Source organism: Notothenia rossii (genome assembly GCF_949606895.1).
Source record: "Notothenia rossii genome assembly, chromosome: 6".
Taxonomy (NCBI): domain Eukaryota; kingdom Metazoa; phylum Chordata; class Actinopteri; order Perciformes; family Nototheniidae; genus Notothenia; species Notothenia rossii.
Genome location: NC_136909.1, coordinates 32,540,288 through 32,565,707, shown reverse-complemented (window position 1 = coordinate 32,565,707; position 25,420 = coordinate 32,540,288). Strand labels below are relative to the sequence as shown.

At 38.1% G+C, this 25,420-nt stretch overlaps 1 protein-coding gene across 2 annotated transcripts; it reads left to right on the top strand.

Moving 5' to 3' along the window:
* The first annotated feature begins 5,949 nt into the window (after window positions 1-5,949).
* Window positions 5,950-9,977, top strand: LOC307044946 (uncharacterized protein). Of its 2 annotated transcripts, XM_079690406.1 has the most exons (5): window positions 5,950-6,125; window positions 7,164-7,209; window positions 7,391-7,482; window positions 8,747-9,023; window positions 9,452-9,977. In XM_079690406.1, the coding sequence occupies exons 2-5, from the start codon at window positions 7,171-7,173 to the stop codon at window positions 9,659-9,661; spliced, it is 618 nt and encodes a 205-aa protein (XP_079546532.1). In that variant the 5' UTR covers window positions 5,950-6,125; window positions 7,164-7,170; the 3' UTR covers window positions 9,662-9,977. The 2 variants fall into 2 exon arrangements, 1 of the variants encoding a protein (XP_079546532.1); XR_013809747.1 differs by lacking the exons at window positions 8,747-9,023; window positions 9,452-9,977 and adding an exon at window positions 8,377-8,507.
* Window positions 9,978-25,420: the final 15,443 nt, after the last annotated feature.

The window sequence follows — 25,420 nt, the reverse complement described above, 5'->3', positions numbered from 1 at the left end:
CAACTGTGTATCGTGCACCAACCTCTTATTCACTAAAGTGTAGTGAAAGGAAACCTGCATGAATTTGCATTTTCTTTCTCCATCTTTCCTTTGTTGAAAACATAGACTAAATCTGGATTGACACATAACTTTAAAGGGACCTTGTCAGCCCGCTTGTGAAGGTTCACAGCTTTTTGATGGTTCGAGTGTTTTCAAGTTTCTACGTGACATTGTAAACTACAGAAAGCTCATCATAGAATCAGGGCTGTATCCAGGATTTCCTAAATACCGAGGTCCAAATAAGTTAGGGGGGTTCGGGGGACACCCCCCGAGATTTTGGGGATTTTCATAATCTAGTTAGGTGCTTTTTAAGTCCTGTGGGGGGTCACACATTGGATAATATATTGATTTCAAACCATGTCAGTGGGCTGACAATGTCAGCATAAATTATTTTTGAAAGTGTAATAAATAAACATCAGCTGATTGTTACTATTATGATCTGGACATGCAGAAGAGGCTAAAATGATCACAAAACATTGTGAACATTCATTTTCCATGTCTCTCTCCTTTCCATAACCTGCACTCTCTCTTCCATCTTCTTTAGTCTCTCTCTTCTTCCTGTTCATTACTCTCTCTGTCCTCTACTCTTTCTCTTTGTTCAATCTCTCCCTCGTTGTTCACTTTTTGCTCCTCCTCACTTGTCGCTCCTGCTAGTGAATTAAAAGCAATTCAGCAATTTAGTTCATTTCACTTGTTTGTTTGCATTCTTTTTGTCATTTAAATCTGTTTTGTTTGATTCTCAAAGGAGAACAAAGATGTAAGCAAATTGTGTTTTATACAATTATATGTTATTATGACATCATAACTGCAATAGATGTATGTTGTTTTACAATTATGCCTACTGTAAATTAAGACTATTGTTATATATATATATATATATATATATATATATATATATATATATATATATATATATATATATAAATAGATAGATGGATGGAGATGGGGTTATTAAGCTTACATTCTTTTGTGTGACTGTAACTACAGTTCCTCCCTGACTTCCATCACTTTCCCTCTCTCTCTTTCTCTCTGCCTGTCCTGTCTCTTCCTTACCAAAGCTGAACTTAGACTTACGTAGTCTTTTCATGATATCTGATTCAGTGTAAAAAGAAAACAATACTATGTTATATCTCCATTGTTTTACTCAAATTGAAATGAAAGAAAAGAAAAGCATTACAACGTTTGTTAAAAGGTAATCCTTCTGACATAGGATGAATGTAATTAACTTTAGCTCTCTAGCTAGTTTATTCACGCAATTTAAACCAAAGTATAGCAGCCTATAGCTGCAATATAAGTCACTGTGCATGTTGTCGGACGTCCACTGACTAACGTAGAGCGTTCACACAGGATCTGCTGGTCATATGATGTCCTGATGAACAGAAACACAAGCAGCCCGCTGGACTCAGATCTCTAGATACTTCATCACTCCTTCGCTGCTCCGGTACAAGTCCGGGCTGCGGTGGTTTGTTGATACATGTCGTCTTCTTCTATTTGCTTTAATCGAGGCTACGTAGTTATGCAGCGCCCCCATCGGCAGTAAATGGAAGTACTACAAAGAACCCCGTTTAGTGCAATTATTTCACAAGTTTTGTATACACAGCTCGAAAAATATTACCGAGGTCCTGACCTCGGTGACCTCAATGGTAGATACGACCATTCATAGAATACTAACAGGAGTCAAGTTTAGCTCTATTCATATTCAAGTCTTACACCTCATCACCAGGAGTCAGCACATGCATCCATTCATCATCTTCCATTATCCTCATTATCCATCCATGCACAAACATTATGCAACATCAGCTTTGAACATATTATCTGGTCTGGGCCAATAAACAATGTTTACTATTTTATCTTTGCCTAAACTTACCATAGAAATTATCCGCTCCCCCCTTTTTTTCCAACCTGATCTCACCAGAATGTGTGACTCCACCACGACTCCTTAACACCGCATTGCGTGGTGGAGTCACAAACTTTGCTACATTTACGTGTCTGCACCACGCAAACAACGCCAATGTAAAGTGAATGAGGCTCCTTTGTCGTAGTGCACACACGCATTTCTACAACGTCCAGCAGTGAGCTTTTATTCTATAAAACGTTTTTAAAGTCTACTTTATAGCTTGTAGTAACTCACGGGAGGCTTCTTTTATTTTATTTGTATTCATAATCATTTGTATTTTTCGTCAGAATGTATTATGGCAACCCTATCTCCTAACAATTACGTTCCCACAGAACTAAACTGCATTCTCAATTAGGCCTACGCTAGAAACGTATTTTCTCCCACGTTACGTTCGTTATGAATGTATCTCAAATACATTTATTTTCTACATATCTTCTAGAAAAATATTTTCTCCCATGTTACGTTTCTTATGAACGTATCTTAAAGACGTTTATTTTCTACATATCTTTGCCATATATTGTCTTGCTTATAATAATAAGTTATTTATAAATATCATTTTAGAGCACACATTTGAAATCAGTAGGCGAGGCTGTAATTTCGCAAGCTGTTACTCTCATGAGCGAGGCAAAACATAATAGTTTTAACATGCCAAAAAGCTGCTGTGTCGTTTATTGCACCTCAAACATTAAAACAAATCCAGAGTTAGGTGTTTCTGTATTTCCTCTAAGAAGAAAGAACATTAACAGAAGATCTCTGTGATGCCAGATGTGGTGTTGTTAATGCGATATGATATCCGAAAAAAAAATTCAGTTTAGGATGACCGAAGACACACTACCCATAATCCCCAGCTATCTTTTGGGACTACAGTCCCGTTGACAAACCCCGTGATTAATCTTCAAGCTCTGGGATTGGATGTTGTGGCAGTGCGCCACGGTTACGCCGAGCGTCAAGCTCTTTGAAATGGAATGGAACAGCAGACTATTCAAAACTGGACTCGAACGCCACCCCCAGAAATACACATGCTGGCTATTGTGTTTCGCAACATGTTCTCTATGGCACTCTCTACTGGGAATTGTAGTTTTAAAAGGCGTTTTAGTTATTCCAAAAATTAGAAGTTGACAGTATTAAACTGTGTACAGCCCTGGAGGTTTAGGCGATAGGAAACAAATTGTGTACACTGTAAAACGTTTGGCTGTAAAATTACAGTAAATTACTGGCTACTAGTTGCATGGATTTCACAGTAATTGACTGTAAATATTTCACAGTAATTGACTGTAAATATTTCACAGTAATTTACTGTAGATATTTTACAGTAAATTAGAGTAAAAGTACAACAAAATACTGTGACTTTACAGTTGCCATGCCCATGGAATTACTGTGATATAGCAGTACAGAGCTGTGGTATTATGGTACCTTGCTGTACATAGATTACAGTAATTACCTGTATTTTCACACTATTACTGTAGAAGTAATGGAACAGAGTAGCCAGTAATTTACTGTAAATACACAAATGTAAATAATACGATAATATATTGTAAATTTGACTAGTTAGGCCTAACTGGGATTTTACCATAACTACACAATTCAATCAGCTCAATCAACAAAGAAAAACTAAGAAAATGCCCATTTTAACTTTTGTATTACTCCATTGAAGTACAAAGTACATTTCACAGTGTCTTGGACATGTTGTTACGGCCCCAACCTCTACTCCGCGGTAGTGGCTCGTGTTGAGACCCGCAACATGAAAGAATAGACGCAATAACCGGTACTTGGTAACGAGCATTTATTGATAATCAGCCCTTTGCTCACACAAGCGAAATGGGAAACAAAAATAGGTCTGGAGGACTGGCCAAAAGGAACAAACAGAAGGAGGGAACCCGAGCCAGCCACACCACAGACCATAGGACCCAGAGCTCCCCCCCCAACCAGAAATCAAATATAAACCCTGTCGGAAACAAAATAAACCCACGAAAACTGGACTACCAGGTCCTCCAGGCTAAACATAAACACATCTGCAAAGATATGGCCAGAGGTAAGAGGTATTCTAAGGAGAGTGTCTCCCGGCATTAGGATAGGCGAGACATCCTTCTCCTCCAGCTTCTCTTTATATATACACGGCTGAGTGGAATTTGGAACACCTGGGCAGAGGCGGAGCCAGGGGCAGACCAGGTGCAGAAAACAAGGAGGGGAGCACTTAACACATACACAGACATCCACTCGAAGTCAACAATTTTTCTGAAGAATGCGCTGACATGGGGGTTTAAATTGCCATGCCTCTTTTTGGCTTTTGAGCCCGTCTCAGGATTAATGCCCAGGAAGCACCTGAAAACAATAAGCCAAATACAACAATTTCAATTTTACATAGATTTATATGTTGCATCGTTTATTTTAAGGCACATGCTGCGGTGCCCCTTTCAATTTAAATAAAAACCTGCACCAAAGAAAGAAATTAGTATTTAAAGCCAGCAAGAGCGATAAAAGCAAGAAAATCCCTTAATTTGTTGTGAAATCCTTGTAATCATTTATCATGTACATTCACAGTAATTAACTGTGCCTGTACTGTATTGATTTCACTGTGAAATTCAAAATTACAGTATTATATTGTGAACATTACAGGTAAAGACTGCAAAGTGGTAAAACAGTAATTTATTGTAAAATATTACAGCAAAATATTGTGAAATCATGGTAATATTTTACAGTGTACACATGTAAAACATGTAATTAGTAAATGGGGGGAAATCGCTTGTATCCATAATGGGAAGTATTAATATATACCCACATGACAGCTCATTGTTACTTTGTAATTCTACTCCACTACAATTCAGAGGTTAACCTGGTATTTTTACTCCACTACATTTATTTTAGTTAATTTGCAGATTCTGATTAATGATGTGAACATTAAAAAAAGTGCCAACAATCAGGAGAGATATTTGGTTTGTTGGTGCTTGAGAAGACTAAACATTTATCTGCATATCTCTATAAAGTATATTCATTAATCGTTATTCTCTACTAATAGTTAATTAAAAACTGTACATAATTGCTATTTTGCACATCCCTTTCAAGATTTCAAGATTTTCAAAGGTTTATTGACATATCATATACACAACTACGGTGTAGTTATGCAATTAATGAAACACTTGGGTCACAGGTTCCTCAACAGTGCATTACAAGACATCTATCAATATGTGTCTATACCTCCACCATTAAACTGTCAAATTCTGCACATTTATTATACTATGTACATACATAAGAGTATAATTAATGTGTATAATATCAGTTAAAATAATTGCTTCAACATAGTTAACATTGCAGGAAAGCAATATATTAGACGTTAAGTCAGGCTTAATATTTATCTGTAGATAGATACCCCCAAAACTTTTTTCTTATTTGAAAGAAGACCTTAACCTAAAGTATTCTTTAATGTGTTAATAAAGGTTAATTAGTTTGTCTGTTTTGCACATCCTCGTATTAATATCTTTGTACATCCAGCACTAAACTGTTTTATTGTAGAGATCACTTAGCAGAGGTGCCCAGTACGTCGACCGCGGGGGCAATGCTGGTAGATCGCGAGTCATTCATAAATAAAAAAAAATCCAGCTCCGTTAAAATAGACAAAACAGGTTTTGATCCTATGGAATCAAATTAGGGTCAATAATATTCACAAATTATTTCACAGTCTGCAGTTGTATATCACCTGTTGTGCGCATGTGAAAAGATTTTGTGCATGTGTAAAAAAGTTTTGTGCACACAGATATAATTTGCTCGTGTAAAAACATTTTGCAGCTGTAGAAATATTTTGTGCGTGTGTGAAAAGTTTTTGCAGATATAATTTGCACGTGTAAAAAAGTTTTGCAGGTGTAGAAATATTTTGTGCAAGGATATTTACAACAGTGAGGTTTCACAAAGTCTGAGATACGGACACACAAATTTCCTATCTGTGTGTGCGAACCTGAAGTTACAAGCTACAAGCTGTTATTTACGAGTACGAATTTTGACCCTGTTTTCCCGCCTGAGTATGCTAGCCAATCAGCACGTTGCCCACTGACTAGCCAATCGGGACGTAGCCCACTGACCATCCAATCATAGGACACAAGGTTCTAACGCGTTCGTTTTGCTGACCTGCGCCACTTGGAGCGTGCTTGCGGGAGTCAACATGGAGGAGCCCGAGGCGAACTCTTGTGGGACACAGGTGGGTTAATTACATGCTACCACGGAACATGCCACTACAGTTTTAATTAACTAACGTTACATCGTAATTAACTAAATATATCAAGACAGCTGTGCGTGCATCCCTGAGTTACTTATATTTTATATTTAACGCTAGCTAGTTGATGTGGTCTTTGCTATTGTCTTAGCTAGCTACAGTCTGTTGGCTAAATTAACGTTTGTTGTTGTTGTGCCGTTTGAATGAGTAACGTTAATGTTAAAGAAATTAATGCAACACTTTTGTCGGGTGCTTCCTGACATAATGCCCTGGCCATTTAATATGGAGAGGAAGGTAACGTAACGTTAGTTAGCCAAAGGTCAAAAAGGTTCAGTTTCCAATCCGACTTGTGTTCACGTCAGCTGGAAAATAAAGCAAGTGAACAGAAAAGGAACGGTAAAGTGGGCTAACCATACGATCTTCATAATCAATAATAAATAACTGTATGGCCTACTCAACACAAATGCTCCTTACAACCCGCTGCAATAGACGATGAGCGATTCATGTTTTCTTAAAAATCAATCAATCATATACTCTACAGTATATGATTGATTTATGTATTAATTATTTTATTTGTTTAAATATAATTCTATATTTTTTTCATATACTCTACAGTCCATGCGTTATACTTTTTTGCATGAAAAGGGCAGAACTTCAAAAGCTTTAACCTGAAACACATGCCTCACTGCTCGAGTTCAGGCCAAAATTAGCCTTACTTCATTCATTTAAAAGACCAATCAGCAATATTTAGGACACAAATAACATATTTATAACAATAAATGCTCTTCCTCAGCTATGTTTTATATAATGTAAACACAAGCAGTATTGTAGCCAAAGATAAACATTTCACTATACATTGTGCGGGTCATCTTATGTAGGCGCCGATCACATCATGTTATTCAGCACAACACCACAAAAAGGGGTCTGGCGATGGACACGAAGATTATTTCAATCATCAAAGGACTTGGTGGGACAAGATGTGGTGTGGATACATCAAGCAATTAATACCTTTTTATTTTGCAGATATGGTATGGTAATATTTGGTGGAATTGATGGATTTTCAAGAAAGGTTAGTGCTTCCTGGAGTTTATTTTACAATTGACCAAAAGTGAATTGATATTAAATGCCATTTCTTAAAGTTAATTATCACGCACATACAGTATGGGGTCAGTATTTAATTCATTAATAGGTTATTTGAGTACTGTGTTTCTGTGGTGCTTACTTTTTCCTTTCTATAAATGCTCTCATAGATCATGTACCTACAAGTAGCCAATAACAACAAGGCTTCAACAGCTCTGCAGTTCTTCCTTGAGGCTGTGGACAAACACGGATTTCCATCCAGGTAACAGGCTATTTCTTCTTTTGTGTGTGTTTTTTTTACATGTAAACATTGGATTATTGGAAATACTGAATATGAAGAAAAATGTCAGGTGCACTTGATACAGTTAAAAGAACACTGATTTGTATCAGTCTAGGCCATTTTATAAAAATAAGGTAGACATTTTTTTTCACGGCAGCCGTATTGACATGAACTAGCAGGTAAATACAGGTTAAATTAATTAAGTTGATTAAGGTTCCATTCTATTTAGTGCAGTAGAGCCTTTCCAGTGAGCCAACATGCACAATAGCAGCACCCTGACTGTTTGATCTGAATGGAACAGAACATTAATTAGTATCACTGGTAACACCTGTGTTTACCCTACTATTTCATGTCAAAATGGCTGCTTTTCAAAAAGGTCTATAGGCCTACATGATCAACAGATTTTTCACTAAGTTTTACAAGAAAAGTTGTAAATTGATAGTTGGGGATATAGTGCCTATTAAGCAAAGGCCCAGGAAGCCCTAGCACCCCCTATATGTCATTTCTGAAACAACACTTTACCAGTGATGACACTTATGGGTATGGCCTTAGAATGAGATTGGATTATTCATTCCTTGTTTATTTTACTTTACATGACCTCATGACATATTCCCAATATTATGTGTAGGTCTTTCCAGTGATGTGCCCATAAAGAATGTTTCAGTCTCATACTACAACCTCTTGTTTCTGTGGTAACAACATCTTTAAAACTGCTGGTTCCCTGGGGGATTAGCCAGGAGCCAATAGTGAAGCTTGTTAAATGGCTATAGCTGTACTTAGAAAACTGGAGATACAGCCAGCTCTAAGAGTACAGAGATTCAAATTTCACATTGTCAAATTACTTAACATGGTATCTGTATGGTTGTACATGTCAAGGGTCAGAGGAGACCAAGGTGTGGAAAATGTGGACATTGCCAGACATATGTTTGACGTTCGTGGGTGCGGCAGAGGAAGCTTCATCTCAGGGAAAAGTGTTCATAATCAAAGGGAATATCAGTGTATGGTTGTAGCTTCTGTCATAAAGCTTTCTTTGGTCAAAATATCTTTTGCTAGTGTATCGCTTAATAGTGACGTGCTGCCATTAATTATGGTGCTAAAAGTTGTTGCTGAGATTAATGTACATATTAGTGTTATTAGGGATGGGGAAAAATCCATTGAGTTACTATTTGCATTTTTTGCAACGTAAAGGTGTGATAATTGTTTACGGACTGCATTTATTCATTTATTTTTGTCAACTGTCTTTCAGGATAGAGCGCCTGTGGCGTGACGTGTGGAATGTCGTGTCAAGTATTTATTACGATCTGCTCCACAGCCTAGAGGAGGATGGCCTGCTCGACCCAGCAAATTGCACACACCTTTTCTGTGCTCAGTATGTCTTTCTGCCCCGAATTCAGGAAGATCTTGACACATTCACAGATGGCTGGAATAACCATTCACTCCGAACAGAACGTAACCTCACTCCTAACCAGCTGTGGGAAATCGGGAAGAGTCAGAGCCCTGTCAGCCCTCCTGACAACTTCGAGGTAAAGGGGAAAAACTGTTTTGTAGTTCTGTGTTTTATTCACCATTGTGGAGGAAGCCAATGTTAGCACACCTTGCTTTCTTTTAGAAGTCATAACAATGTTAGTATTTGGTTATATGTTTATTTGACAAAATCCTTACACTGTTCTTAATATTATAATGAAAATGCAACACACGGGAACTGGAATTTAGCAACAGTAATGCATGTCAAGTGATTGAAATCTAGTTTAGTGTTCATGTCAAGATTGACAAAACAACAATTTAATCAGTGGGGTGGAAATAATTTAATAATAAATAATGGACTGTATTAGTAATTTAGAATTTGTATTTGTAGGGAGCCAAATGATTTCTAGAAAAGGTTCCTGACCACTGTTTTAGGGTGTCATCCCATGTAATTATTTTAACAAACCCGATTACTTTTTTATTTCAGGGGATCCATTTTCCAGATGTGGAAATGGCAGACATGGATCAAATTGGAGTACAGGTTCCTGAACTGGCATCTCCCCTGGGCATCGAAGAACTGGAAGGACTGAATCAACTTTTTAATCCTACTGCTCCTTCATTGTGTTTTGGGGCAGACATCTATAGTGCTGTAGTTCACTACATAGAGGGTGTCCTTGAATCAAGTCAGGAAGCATAAGGCACAATGCATACTAACTTTCAGCAGTGGAAGAAGTATTCAGTAATTAGTTGCATATAAATCCTTTATATCCTGTTGGCTAGTTTAATCTCCATCAATGCATCATATTCTATAAGATCATCATGTGTTTGTATCTTTGTCTCTGTCCTGTGAGAACCACGTATCTCTACAAAGTCAGAAAAACAGCCTGTTTTCAGCTTTGTGACGACTGCTTTTCAAGCTGATCCAAGAGGCTTTTTAAAGAGTTTATTTAGCTGAAGAAGAATTGAAGTAACACTTCATCCTTCAGTTGATCACAAACATTCAACACCAACACATCTGGAGATACGTGGTACTGTTGTGGGGGTGGTTGGGTAGAGGATGATGGAATATATAGGGCATGACTGTTATATTCTCATTTTGAAAAGGAAAATAAATGTATTTCAATTTTAGAGGCCTACTTTATTTGTAGTAACCTGAAATGTTACTCTTAGAATAACATGGCTTTCCACTAGCTAATGCAGTTCCTTGTTACATGAAAGATACTACAGTAGTAGTATAATGTTCTATTTTAGAACTCACAATAATGTCCCTACCTTTCATCCTGACATTGACTTCTGTTCATTCCGCTACGACTTGAAAAAATCATTTTCAGAGACTTCAACCTGCATTCAAAATAGTCCCCGGGGAAATGTTTACACAGCAAATGATCAGTTCTGCGGTTTATGAATGGAAATTACTTTGTTAGCCGCAGAACATTTTAAGGTATATAATATAATAATTCAAATTTTGATTGTTGTGAAAAATGTAAAATGTGGGTAAATTGAAATGAGGCAAACATCCAAAGTCACTGGTCAATGGTTTATTTCTTAGAATCTTTGGATACAAGAGCTGTAGGATTCAAGTAAATACATCAGCAATAACAAGTACTGTAATAGACCATTTTCTAAATATTGACTATTAACAGAATGAATGATGCCATTGGTTACAACTACCTGAACCAGGTGCCAGAACTACATATGGCACAATCCAAACAGCCCTTCCAACAAAATGCAGTACAAAAAGAGTACCAGGCAAAGGTTATAGTATCTGTCACAAAATGTCATGTTCAAGTTCAATTTTGAGCTGACCACTGGAACAAATGAAGTAGTAATAATCTCAAAAGGTTTCGTTTCTGTGAGTCGATATTCTTAAAATGGAGATCTCTTTTCAGGTGAAAGAATACCAAAGACAAAATCCCTTTTTACACCAATGAACAAAAGCAGAAGCTCCATAACACTGAAACAATGTTTTTTTTGCAACAGAATCATACTGATGAGCAGTATCTAAACTAGACCAAAGCCTGTAACATAGGTTGCAATGCAGCTCTCCACATGCTTGGAAAAGTCCTCATAGTTTTGGAAGTGCCCAGGTACATGCAATGTGCCAAAACATGTGGAAGACTTCAGGTACGCCCCCTTCACAACTCGGACCTTCAAGGTGTCTAGGGATTTCCCACCCTACCCAGAATTTTGTCAGCTGTTCGAGTTGGGATGGAGAGGCTGCATTCAAAGACAACAAGAGGTTGTGGAAATACATCAAATAAATGACATTTGCGTTTCTAAAGATGAGCTGTATTTTACTGCTTTACCATGTTGTTTTATATATAGGTACATGGAAATACTTTGTTGGGATAGTACTGAGCCCAAAAAAGGAGGGTGGCACAAAGTAGTATTAGCAAAGACCACATCAACTAGCTAGCGTTAAATATACAATTTAAGTAACTCCGGGATGCACGCACAGCTGTCTTGATATATTTAGTTAATTACGATGTAACTTTAGTTAATTAAAACTGTAGTGGCATGTTCCGTGGTAGCATGTAATTAACCCACCTTTGTCCCACAAGAGTTCGCCTCGGGCTCCTCCATGTTGACTCCGCAAGCACGCTCCAAGTGGCGCAGGTCAGCAAAACGAACGCGTTAGAACCTTGTGTCCTATGATTGGATGGTCAGTGGGCTACGTGCTGATTGGCTAGTCAGTGGGCAACGTGCTGATTGGCTAGCATACTCAGGCGTAAAAACAGGGTCAAAATTCGTACTCGTAAATAGCAGCTTGTAGCTTGTAACTTCAGGTTCGCACACACAGATAGGAAATGTGTGTGTCCGTATCTCAGACTTTGTGAAACCTCACTGTTGTAAATATCCTTGCACAAAATATTTCTACACCTGCAAAACTTTTTTACACGTGCAAATTATATCTGCAAAAACTTTTCACACACGCACAAAATATTTCTACAGCTGCAACATGTTTTTACACGAGCAAATTATATCTGTGTGCACAAAACTTTTTTACAGATGCACAAAATCTTTTCACATGCGCACAACAGGTGATATACAACTGCAGACTGTGAAATAATTTGTGAATATTATTGACCCTAATTTGATTCCATATAATCCCTCCTCCCTTGGCCTCCCTGCCACTTAATTCAGGAGTTTACTTGATTGACAGAAAAAGCGACCTATCGCTTTCCAGTCTGTTAACCCAGAATGCAAAGCGATACAAAATGCTGAGAAAACTCAAATTAAGTTAAAGAGACAAACAAGAGACAAACAACAAAATGAGTGCGGCACCGAGCAAAAAGCTAAAGACATACCACTTCCACCCAGAATGGGAGGAAGAATATTTTTTTGTGATGTCACATTCAAAGGTTATTTGCCTTATTTGTAAAGCAAGCGTCGCTTTTCCAAAGAAAGGTAACGTGGAGAGGCATTATCGGAGTGTTCACAACAAGGCATATGACAGCGACTTCCCTCCGAGTAGCGAGTTGAGAAAGAGAAAGGTCATGTATTATTGCTACAAAAACATTATCTCGCAGTCTTAGTGTCGCCAACTCGTTTCTAACATGCAAAAAGACAAACAAATGCATCTATGGTCGGTGTATTTTCGACCTTTCCAATCCAGACTCTCTCCAGTCTGGTTATGGCTAGAAAGGATCCGTCTTATGTAAAACTCTCGCGAGAGTTTGGCTGAATGTCACGTGGCTGAATGTTTACGTTTGGCAGGCAGCCTTTCAGTTACGATCGTTAACATCAGTGGGCCCCAGCAAATGATAATGAGAAGCTAAACTATCTATTAATTATGTCAATTACAGGGAGTGTGATTGTTGAAATAGGGTGTTAGCGGTCTTGCTGGTGTTCAAAGAAGAATGACAACACTGTAGATCACCAACACTATGGTTTATTTTTTATTCATAGGCAAATCAACGTTGTCACAGTAAAAGTCCCAAGATAGTTCCTGGTGCAATAAAATGTTCCCTTGCAGTGTTTTACTATTATTTCTGATTTTTCTCTATTAATATTGCTGCTGCATTAATGTGTATGTTGCATCATGTTACATCTGTAGATGTGTTTCCGAGCCGCTCCGATTACAACGAGAGTTACAACGAGAACGTGACGTCATATTTACACTAGACGGATCCTTTCTAGCCATAACCCTCCAGTCTGGGTGCGAGGGGGGCGGGGCAGTTTACACACACGCAGCTGCTACATGCAGCAACACACGCAGGAGATGGCGGAGAGAAGCGCTCCAAGGTGTGGTTAAATGTTACCCGTCTTGAGGTGGACAATGCTCGTTGCCAAGAGTGTTTAGCATGTAAGGGCGGTAACACGAGCAATTTGTCTAAACATTTAGCAAAAGTGCACCACATTCAGACGGAGGAATGCACCGGGTTCGATTGTCTTTCTCGTAGCTCTGTAGCCCCATCCATGAGTAACGTTTGCTAGCAGCAACACACAGAGTTAACTCAATTATACAAACATGGGTTAATGATTAGAGGTAACTGAGTTATTTATTTTTGTTAGAGTTTCAGCTATTCTGTTTACAGTTCTGTCATCAGATTATTTAATACGATATGTTAAAACATTGTTGTTTCTTTTGATGTGAAATGTTATTTATTTTATTTAAATAAAAAGCAATGTTAATTTTGTTCACAATTTGTTAAGTTAATTTAATAATATATGTATTTTTGAATCAAGTATTCATCTTTATTGTCTTCATTGTTAGTTTCCACATGCCTAAAACAACCTTAAGCTAAATCTAAAAGTTGATTGCTAAATAAGAGCGTTTGAGAAATTGTGCAAGTACAGTCGAATAGTCGATTAATCGTTTCATTAATCGATAGATTAATCGATTATCAAATTAGTTGTTTGTTACAGCCCTATTGTAGTTATCCCATATATAAATAAAATGTGTTATTCAGCAACCCTTGCAATTTGGGATTTTATTTTTGGTTGGTAGACCTCGGTGAGCTGGTCATTTCAAAAGTAGCTCACTAGCCAAAAAAGTGTGGGCACCCCTGACTTACAGTATCTTCTTGATTTTTTATATTCTATATTTATATCATTGATCTTCTACTTTCCCCCTATGTACATGTACTCTTAATATTTTTTTCATCAAATAACATTATTCAACAAAAATAACATTATTCAACAAAAATAATTCAATAACGTGCTTTAACCACTCGGCGGTGCACACAAGGTACACACAGCACACTAATAATAGCTTTGTATTATTAGTGTAGGATACTTATGTATAACATCTGAAGGTATTTCGTTTTATTCATGTTTTTACATAATTTTACATGATATTGCTATACCATTTCTCATGTTTTACTTCTACACATTAATATCTGATTTGTAAAACATCACAGACAGAAAGGTATATCGTCATTTATCGCCAGGCTATTGCAATTGTGATTCCATAGATGTGTCTCCCATCACCCAAATCCCCTGACTATTCTCTCAACTCAGTATTTACATTCTTATATTCAAAGAAAATCAGTAATATCTTTAAAAACGTGCATTGCGGCTAAAACATCCAGCGAGCTGAGGATCTTTCCTACGTCTGTTTCCGGTATTGTTCCTGTAATGAGAGTTCAAATTTATGCTACATTGAAGGGTGGAATTGACTACACATCTTCAGAAACATAATTTTCTTCAGATATAACTCATAGCAAATAAAGTATAAACATATAAGTAATAAAAAGATAAAACACTGGCATGTAATTTACGTTAGAATAAATAGAATGGTTTTGAATAATAGATGAGTAAAATATACGTCACTTTACAGCCCCGCCCACTTTAATGTTTGAGGTGCAATAAAAGACACAGCAGCTTTTTGGCAAGCTATTATTTTTTGCCTCGCTCTCGGGAGCTGGCAAAATTACAGCCTCGCCTACTGATTTCAAATGTGTGCTCTAAAATGATATTTATAAATGACTATTATCATTATTATAAGCAAGACAATAAATGGCAAAGATATGTAGAAAATAAACGTATTTGAGATTCATTCATACAGTTAAATATGTTCTTTATTCTCGCGTCCAGGAGAGAAGCTTTAAAATGAGACTAAATGGAGTCTCTGAAAAGATTCAAATGGGATACTTTAATTAAAAAAGGCGCGGTAGTGTTACAGACAGAATATTGTTCCGGCAGAAAACAGCTGTGATCTGGCTCTCCTGAGCGAGAAGAGAAGAGAATGGATCTCTCCTCCGGCGCTGTTATATATCCTCTGCTGGCTCCTCCCCGCCAGCCGGCTCACCTCGTCTCCAATGTCCGTTATTGCATTTAAACAGAGGATAGGTTCTTTTCACATTCAATATATGCTTAACACGCCGTTTCTCCTCATATTCTCTTTCATCACTTTTCATTTAACACATTCTAAACGCTGTAATCAATACTCTAAACAATACTTCTCGGCTCGTTTGGTTTCCGGTCATTCCGGATGTTGTCACATGCTACTCTCGTCTGTAAACAATAATGTATTCAAATAAACTGTACTTTCATTTAATATTCAACATGGTAGTATCTCGACATCTATCGTTGTAGTGTTAAATCAGTAGGTTTCGGTTTTCACCACACCACGTCATTTCGCTTCTCAATTCACCTCTTTAGGAATTCTTATATTAGCCACATGCTAAATGCTAACCGTAGATGAAGGATTTTCAGAATAAAAGCTTAACTGCTTGTGCACAAGAATTTCTGGTTTTTCAGTATAAAAGAGCGTTTAAACTGACGGTATGTTTAAGCTACATTATACCATCAAAACATTGATTTTAATTTCTAACAGTCCCTCCTTACACACCTAAAAGGTGTGTATAATACTGAAATCAATGAGTTCTTCATCTGAACTTTGAATATTACATATCTCATATTAACAAACATACAATCAAATGGAATGGTTTTACAGCCGGCTTTACAAAAATACAAAATAAATTCTTGTCTGTGTTCAAACATAAAAGTTTTCCCTTGTGCATAACTTCTAGTGTTTACATTCAATATCATTCTTCAAAATAGCAGCAATGGCTTGGTATCAGAACATTTCTTCGTCCCTCCTTTCACAGACACCGTTCTCATACCACGCTCAGTGTTAAGGCACTTGTTTTTACAAAGTGAAAAGAAACAAACCATTTTAAAATAGCAATGATTTTTACAACATGAGATCCACCATATTAGAATAGTATAAAGTAATAATGAATAAAATAAAATATCTTGGATTGGCAAAGTAAATTGAAAAATAAAAATAAACTATCCTGAGAAATGTACCCTCCCTCCTTTCATACCATTTAAGGTATGAAAGTAATAATGTTCTCTAGAAGGGGCCGTTGTACGTTCTACTCTGGGGTACGGCATTCTAGACAGTCATTTCTGGGAGAAGATTTTGGTCAGTTACAACAGTTGTAGAGTTTCATCACTTAAAAGTTCCTACTCAGTACCTTTGGGTGGTCTGTTCTAATGCAGTGATAAAGTCCCTGAAATGGTGTGAAAACTTGTGGAATATCAATAACTCATTATACTAATTTATTTTCAATTCTGGTCTACTTAAATAGCTATGCTAACCCCTTTAACAGTGTGTGGAACCTTGGGTGCCCGAGCATGTGATAATTACTCCCTCCTTTAACAAGGATTTTAAAAACAGAAGTCATTTCATTAATGGTTTGTAGTTTAATTCAGGAATTTACATTAATGGCAGATATGTTTCTCCTTTAAATAACATCTCTAAATGTCAGGTCATCTGGTGAATGGATGACCATTAGGAGCTGGTGGCGCTTGTCTTTTAAAACTCATACTCTGAAGCTGCAAGTAAGATTTAAAACATCTGCAGGGTGGGTTGAGCGACCCCTTCTCCCTAAACGATGTTTGTTGTAACAAATATGCACCATCACAATGAGTGCTCCAAGGCCCTGCATGTATTGCTCCCAACTACATTAGTTTAAAAAAAAATTAAACTTTGCTTTCGCTCTTTGCCCAGTGTCATTTTAAAACTCTACATCTTGGACAAAAAACAACTGTTATTTCCACCTTAATCTTCCCTCCTGAGGTAATAACCATGCTACAATGGAGAAATCAATACTCTAGATTGGAATACTATCTTTGGCTTGGTACTAGCTCTACCTTTAACATTTTCCATACAAATAAAGATTTGTCTGCTTTTATAGAGTGGTTACTAAAACCATCCCTTTAAACTGTCGGTCTATACTGTAACAAATTAAATCTTCCCCAAATTCACACATGAATAAAAAACTCTTAAAGAATAATTTGTTCATATGATGAAAAGATTATATAATATGTTCTACCCTCAGTGTGTTTTTAGGGTTATTTAATAGTTTCCTCTTTTTTCTTTATAAATTCACCAATTGATTAATTCATGGCTAATAAATATTTTTCTTTACGTATTTCTCGTTGGTGAATAAGTGTGTTTATGTGTAAACTCACAAACTCCCGTTTTCCTTCTCTCCCCCTCTGGTTGTCAAGCCACGACCCCCTCACATTCTGCCGGACCATGCCAACTCCTCCGTCCTGTCCTCTCCTCCGTCCACCTTCTCCTCAGTCCATCTGCTCTTGGATCCTTCCGCTGTAACTCTTTTGAGTGGCCCATCTGCTTTGCATTTCATCTCCTCCTTTACAGTCTCTACTGGTTGCTTGGAGGGCGTATTCCGCTCTCATGTCCCACACTCTGCTCTTGTGCCCAAATCTTGTGGCTCAGCTTGGAACTTCATGTCCTGTGGGGGACCGATGAGAGTGTGCCTTTTTATGTCACCTGGTTTTGGTTCTGGATGCCTCAGGTGGAGATAGTTCTGGATGCAGCGTTGGAGTTGTTGGTTCAGCTCTGGTTCTCTGTCTGTTCTATGGAGGAGGAGGAGTCTTCCGTGGTGAGGTCTTTTGTCTGCTTGGACGATGGGGTCGTAGCGTTCTGACAGGTGGAGAGAGAGAGAGAGAGAGATCTCGGGACGCATTATCTATAGTTAATTCTAACACACTGAGGTAAAATAAATCCAACCTTTTCCACTCTATTTTCCTAATCTTACTATCCATCTTAGTTGTTAAATGTCATCTAAACACAATTCATGTCTACTAATAATTTTACCATATCCCTAAACATTGCCTTCACCCACTGTAACATGTTTATTCCAATTAACTCTTTCAGGAAACCATTTTCTTCTATAAATTTAAATACCTACATGTTTCAAGCACCACATATTTCACACACTATAAAAGAACGTCTCCATATTTTCTCCATCACTTTAAATCTCACTGTTATTTAGAACCGTAGTAACTTTGGTGACTGGACATATCTGCATTGTCGCCACTATCTGCTGGGGAATCTTGTTCATAGAGTTTGTACGTACAAAGCTGTACTTGTGGGTTAGTAGCCTGTGTCTAACAATCATTTTCAATAATTGTGCTCAGGTCACCGATCGGTTGTTCATAGCTTAACAGGGGGTGTTTCTGGTACGGACTAAAACATGGATCCAGTGTATTTAGAGATTCCCCTAATCTGTAAATCCCCATCACTTACATATCCCAATCACTTAAACCCATCTCATCATTTGATACAAGAACTGCATATAAGGGGGTGAATCATCTTGATTATAACCGCCTCTTGTTTGGGACCGAGTATTTCTAACTCCTCCTCTTGTTGCTCAGCTGATCTTTTGGCTCTGGGGATAAGTGAAAGTCTGTGAAACACAGCTGGAGTCTTGTTAGTGATGTGGGCATTCTATGAGTGAACTAATGGATCCATGTCTTACATAATATTGTACTCCCCTTCCAACCAGAAAGGTGCCAAGTGTAATGAGCACAATCAACAATGCTATTCTGACTCTTATCCCTAGGGGACCCCACAATTGGTTTGGCTTTGTTCTTGTCATCATCTCTATTTTATCCCTGGTTGTGTCCGTTACAGAATTTAAATAATGAGTACAAAAATAACATAACAAATTGGACTCTTTTTACAGATGTAAAACAAAAAATAGGTTTTCACATTAATGTACAATCTATAAAAATCTATAGACAATTTGTCTTTTGAGCTGTTTCTATCTTTATCTTATTTCTATTTATTGTTTTGTTCCAGCTCTGCCAAATCAGTCCTAACTCCCAATAATGTTCTGGAAGTTTCCAGTGAAGGGTGACAATGTGTGAGGTGGTGTCAATTTGCTCCTTTTTCTTTACCTTTAAACCGGAGCGCGTTTGAAGTTCGTTACAACTTTTCACGCTTCCGTCCACCGGGGATCAGCCCACTGTCTTTTGTGAACTTTCACCCTCACCCAATCACCTGGCCGAACAGGAGTCTCTTCTGGTGTCTCGTCTGGTATCTCTGTAGTTTTCCTAGCCTGCTGTGTAGACAAAACTTGCATAATATTACTCAGAGTTCTGACATATTCATCCACTTCTATTTGTCTAATATCTAAAACTGGACCACTCCCTCCTTGGAGAAGGCCCGAGCTTCGGCATACCTCTTGTTGACTACATGTTATTATTTATTAACTACAACGTCACTGAAATCAACATATCTGTATAATCATGACACTCCCTCCTTTGAGCATAAAATGCTCAATTAATATTGCAATGATTACCCTATTCTGAACAGGACATGTAAAACCCATAACGTTGCATTAAATAAATATAACTTCTCCGTGTACCCACAAGGGGTACAAAAATATCGTATGATTTATGGTTTTCTGATGGTATAAATGCATATTCACAAAAAAAAAAATCAGCAATTAGCACTTCTAATAGTTTACTTGTTTCAATAATGGCTTTTGTAATGGTATTATGCATCATCGTTGCTGCGAAAAACAATACCCCTGGTGTCGCTAATGCGTCTCAATAATTCTAGGATTAGAGGATTGGTTGACACTGCTGAACTAACATATGATAAAATAATATTTCTCCAAACTGGAGGGAAAATATGAACTATTCTCTCAGAGAGTGACCTGCATGAAGGGCTGGTGCCCCTCACTCAAATTAGATATTGCCTTACGCACAACACTATAAATCAGTAAAGTTACTCAAGAATAAATAAATAAAGACTGATTCTTGAAACTGTTGTAAAAACCCTACAACTTCTTCATCCAAGCTCTCAATCAGTGTTATGTTATTTAATCTGCAGCTCACGCCTTAAAACAGATACTTCAGACCGATTATAAAATTGTGTTTATGAGAAAAATGTAATCTGACTCCATAAATCAAATAATTGTTTGATTAAAAACTGCACTTCTGGCTAAGAATAAATGAAGTTCCCCTTTAAACACAGCCCCGGTCTTCTGACGGGGTCCATCTATGTACTGGCTGGAAAATGTTGGGCCAGTCTCTGTCGCTCCGTCATAGTTCTCCCGCTAACAGTCACTCTCTAGTTCTGCTGGGTTCTTGTTGACTTCTTCACTGGTTTGAGACAAGCGACCCTATCGGACACCTCCCTTTGTAGCCAGACTTCACCACCACAGAATCGAGTTTCTGTTTTCAGGTCTGGACAGCTTCACGTCAGGTGTATCGCCGCCCCTTGCATATTTTGGGTGGAAGCCCGTCTTCTTGACCTCACTAGTTGTGTGGACACAATAGTTTTCTGTGTGGGGGAACAACATCACTCGTAATGTATTTTCCTTCTCATAATTACAAAAATAGTCTGCTAAATGTTCTACTCTGCTACTTCTAATCTGTGGATGCTCTGTGTAAATGCAATATTCTACTCACTATCTTTTAAATAACATTCAACCTCTCCCTCCTGTGGTGACATATGTGGCTCTATGTAGCTGGATTTCCAAATACTCTAGTGCTGAAGATGCATCACCTGATGGTCTGGTCCTCTAAGCTTCCTCATTGTTGTGGTTGATACCAGGCTGTCTGCGGCATTTGGTTCATGTTTGGAAATTCTGTACGTCTTTGACATCTCTGGGTTGCTTGGTATTTCATATCATGGTAAATGAGATGTTGTCTCCATTCTTCAATGGGTATAGCGTCTAATGCCACCACATCTCCCAGGCTTGCCTGCACTGATTGGGGAAGGGCGTTAATGACCGCGTTCTTCCACAGCATTACGACAGACGGTGAAACGTCATGTCGTTCTCCAGTGGAGGTCCTCCCACACTCCTTCACATCTCTTCAGGAAGGCATACATGTCTTCCCCCGGTTCTTTTCTCAGGCTGTTGAGGGCATGTAAACTCCGTGTTGTTGGGTAGATGTGAGGAATAGCAGCCCAATAATTCGACCTGATGTAGTTGAATGGAGTGTCATCTGGGTCATTTGTGCAATTGGCCTCGGAATCTATTGCTCTCACTTCAAGTCGTCTTTCAATCCGTCCTAGCAGGGCCCTCATGTCTCCCAAGCACAGGTGGTCCTGGGCTGTATATCTCTTCAGATCATTCACCCACTTCTGACCTCCTTTCGTGAGTGGAGGTAGCTTTGACACTAATGCTTCCATGTCCCTGTGAGTCCATGATTTGTATTGAAATCCTCCTCTTCCAGCCGCTATCAATGGCATGGAGGTATATGCACCGGTTCTTCGTTCTTGTTGTTCTCTCCGTTGTCTATCTGCCATCATGTCCTGGAATCTTACATCTTCTTGTCGTCTTTCCGCCAGAAGTTGTTGGTTTTTATCTTCCTCCCTTTGTCTTTCTGCAACAATGTCATTATGGGCTTCAACTGACTTTCGTCTCTCTTCAATGATGTCATTATGGGCTTCAACTGTCTTTCGTCTCTCTTCCATTCCTCTGTTGAGTTCCTTTTCCATTATTCTGCCGAGTTCTTCCACATGTAAGCTGTTTGTCAATCCTTGGCTGGCATCTTCCAGATGGAATACCAGACTTGCAACCATAGCTTTTCTTTTTTCAGCTCTGTTCATAGCAATGTTTACAGGTCCATAACAAGAGGGTTGTCCGGCTTTGATCCATGCGTTTTCCTGTTGTAGATATTCAGCATTCTCATGTTCAACTACAGCTTTTCTATGGGCTTCCGTTGGTCCAGGTTGATCATCTGCTGGAATCAATCCTCTCGTTTGCCACTGTTCTAACAGTTTCTCCATTTGGTTCCATGTCCTCTGTCTTTTACTTGAAACTGTTAAAGCATCGGATCTGATTTTTACCCTTTCCTTGATATCTGCAGTTGAGCCTGGCCCTGCGTCTAGTCTCAACTTAGTTTGTTTTGGTGACATGTTCTCTAATTATTTATGAACTTATCAAAGATGAAGCACTAATCTTCTGACTAGCACCTTCGTTGCTGTTCGTCCGAACTTTAACTTTTTTTTTTGTTTTTTTTTTTCTTGCTCAAGGTTTTATTATTTTTATAGATTTTTTTTTTTTTAAGTTTAAGGTAAAATATTAATAAAGTTAATTAATATATAAAAAATATGCAAAATTAAAATATGAAATGTTAAAATAAAGTTGTACCGTGTATGGTTTTGACTTTGAAATATGAATTTGGTTCAAATTCACAATGTTATGGTGTTTCCGCTATTTGGGTAATAATTCTGTACTACCACCAGAGTGCGCTATTTTAAATTCCAGCTTAATCCACTAGGGAATAGCTGTTTCAAAACTGACTCGTTTTTAACAAGGAGAAACTTAGTTTCCTCAAAAATATCTTTAAAATAGGAATTTACACTATGGTTAAACAACACAGCACATAACCGCCAAAACACATTTGCAAAGAAGAATATTCACAAAACCGCCAATACACATTTACCAGCAGAAGTACTTCCAATAGTTCTAACTCTAACAAGAAGTATGATGTTCTTTAGAAGATGGAATGCCTAGCCTCAGTGTGTTAAAGCAAACAGAGTACTTCAATTAGCATTTCATGAAATGGTGACTGTCGTGTGGCTCACCGTGAACATGAGGTCAAGACAAGATGGCAACTGGTTTTCCAACCTTTGACCTGAAGAACAAAGGGATTTGAGAAAACACCTGGAGTTGAAATTGGTGAGGTGATATTTTGTCTAGTAAATTCAACACACAACACTGTAGTTTAAAATAACATTTCTATTTAGTTTACAATGATAAATGGGCCTCATACCCTTACGTCATAGCCCTCTACCCATGTACGTAAATGTTTTGACTTTAAGAGCCAGTATGGTCATCTCTTCTGTTTAAACACGCTATTTATGGGACAAATAGGACGCTATCCAAACACAATCAGAAGAATATCGTCTATCTAACGCACGAATGTCGCACTTCCTGCCGTAATCCACAACGCAATGTCTTGAAAAACAGAAATAGAGTAACCACTGAAAGCTTCAAACTCCTCAGGCCTTTTCCTTGAAAAAGGACTTTTTTAAAACAGCCTCACACTGTTGTTACACAAAACACTCACTCCAATAAACTTAGCTTCAAACTTTGGCTGTGTCTTTGCCTCAAGCAGTCCCGACTGCTTAATGGCCTAAAACCATTCACGTAAAACGTAAAACGCAACAAAAGACACATATAGTGATTGGCCTCTAGCCGACATGTAATAACAGACAAACGAATAGCATGCAGGGTTAAATAGAAAAAAAGAAATTGAACTCACCCTGCCTGTAACAAAGCAACGCCACGTGGTATGATACCAATGTTTATCAATTTAGACTTGTTTTAACTTAAATTGCACAGCTATTTTCAGGATCCGCTGGCCGCCGTCAAACACACAGAACTAACATTGTCCTACATTAACTATTGAAGAATTCGATATAACAGGTTTCTCCTTACCTAGTTGATTTGAGCTCTCTGTGGGTTGAACGGATGCCAGCGGGTCCAGCAAGCAGCCTGCTGTAGTCTCTCCCGGTTTTGCGAGATCCCGGCTAGCTCGCCAATTGTTAAATATGTTCTTTATTCTCGCGTCCAGGAGAGAAGCTTTAAAATGAGACTAAATGGAGTCTCTGAAAAGATTCAAATGGGATACTTTAATTAAAAAAGGCGCGGTAGTGTTACAGACAGAATATTGTTCCGGCAGAAAACAGCTGTGATCTGGCTCTCCTGAGCAAGAAGAGAAGAGAATGGATCTCTCCTCCGGCGCTGTTATATATCCTCTGCTGGCTCCTCCCCGCCAGCCGGCTCACCTCGTCTCCAATGTCCGTTATTGCATTTAAACAGAGGATAGGTTCTTTTCACATTCAATATATGCTTAACACGCCGTTTCTCCTCATATTCTCTTTCATCACTTTTCATTTAACACATTCTAAACGCTGTAATCAATACTCTAAACAATACTTCTCGGCTCGTTTGGTTTCCGGTCATTCCGGATGTTGTCACATGCTACTCTCGTCTGTAAACAATAATGTATTCAAATAAACTGTACTTTCATTTAATATCCAACATGGTAGTATCTCGACATCTATCGTTGTAGTGTTAAATCAGTAGGTTTCGGTTTTCACCACACCACGTCATTTCGCTTCTCAATTCACCTCTTTAGGAATTCTTATATTAGCCACATGCTAAATGCTAACCGTAGATGAAGGATTTTCAGAATAAAAGCTTAACTGCTTGTGCACAAGAATTTCTGGTTTTTCAGTATAAAAGAGCGTTTAAACTGACGGTATGTTTAAGCTACATTATACCATCAAAACATTGATTTTAATTTCTAACAATACCAAACGTAACGTGGGAGAAAATCCGTTTCTCACTAAACGTAATTGTGAATGCAGTTTAGTTCTGTGGGAACGTAAGTTTTAGGAGATAGGGTTGCCATAATACATTCTGACGAAAAATACAAATTATTATGAATACAAATGAAATAAAAGAAGCCTCCCGTGAGTTACTACAAGCTATAAAGTAGATTTTAAAAATGTTTTATAGAATAAAAGCTCACTGCTGGACGTTGTAGAAATGCGTGTGTGCACCACGACAAAGGAGCCTCATTCACTTTACATTGGGGTTGTTCGCGTGGTGCAGACACGTACTTGTAGCAAAGTTCGTGACTCCACCGGTGTTAAAGTACGGAGCCCCTAAAGGGACATGAAAAAAAAAAAAAAAAAACAGAGAGAGAAAAAAAAAAGTCAGGATAACGGGTTAGTATCTCGTGCGCACGAGATACTTTCTCGTGATACTAACCCGTTATCCTGACTTTATTTTGGGGAGAAAGTTACCGGTGCGCCAAGGAGGAAGTGACGCGCACAGGACACAACCATTTCATTGCAGACTGTTATGTTTACGTGGGGAAATGACAGTGCATTATTTGAGATATATTTCGTACTCAGACTTCACTTTAAGGACATTTCGGGGGGCAGTCCGCCACTGGCTCTGTGTGTGTGTTCTGAGTGTTTGTTTCCCTATAAAAAAGCTGCGGGGGAAGCAGGTACTCTGCGAGTCACGGACATTAATTCATACAAACTCTCCTGTTTTGCCAATCCGGTGCTTAAACCAATAGCTCTACACCCCTGGCCGAAATGTCCATAAAATTAAGTCTGACTTCAAAATATAGTCTATCTCAAATAATGTATTCTCTGTCATTTCCCCACGTAAACATAACAGTCTGCACTGAAATGGTTGTCTAATGT

Coding starts and splice junctions, on each gene's coding strand:
- LOC307044946 (XM_079690406.1), top strand. CDS start 7,171: ATGGTAATATTTGGTGGAATTGATGGATTTTCAAGAAAG. Junction 7,210..7,390: donor TTGATGGATTTTCAAGAAAG/GTTAGTGCTTCC, acceptor ATGCTCTCATAG/ATCATGTACCTACAAGTAGC. Junction 9,024..9,451: donor GCCCTCCTGACAACTTCGAG/GTAAAGGGGAAA, acceptor TTTTTATTTCAG/GGGATCCATTTTCCAGATGT.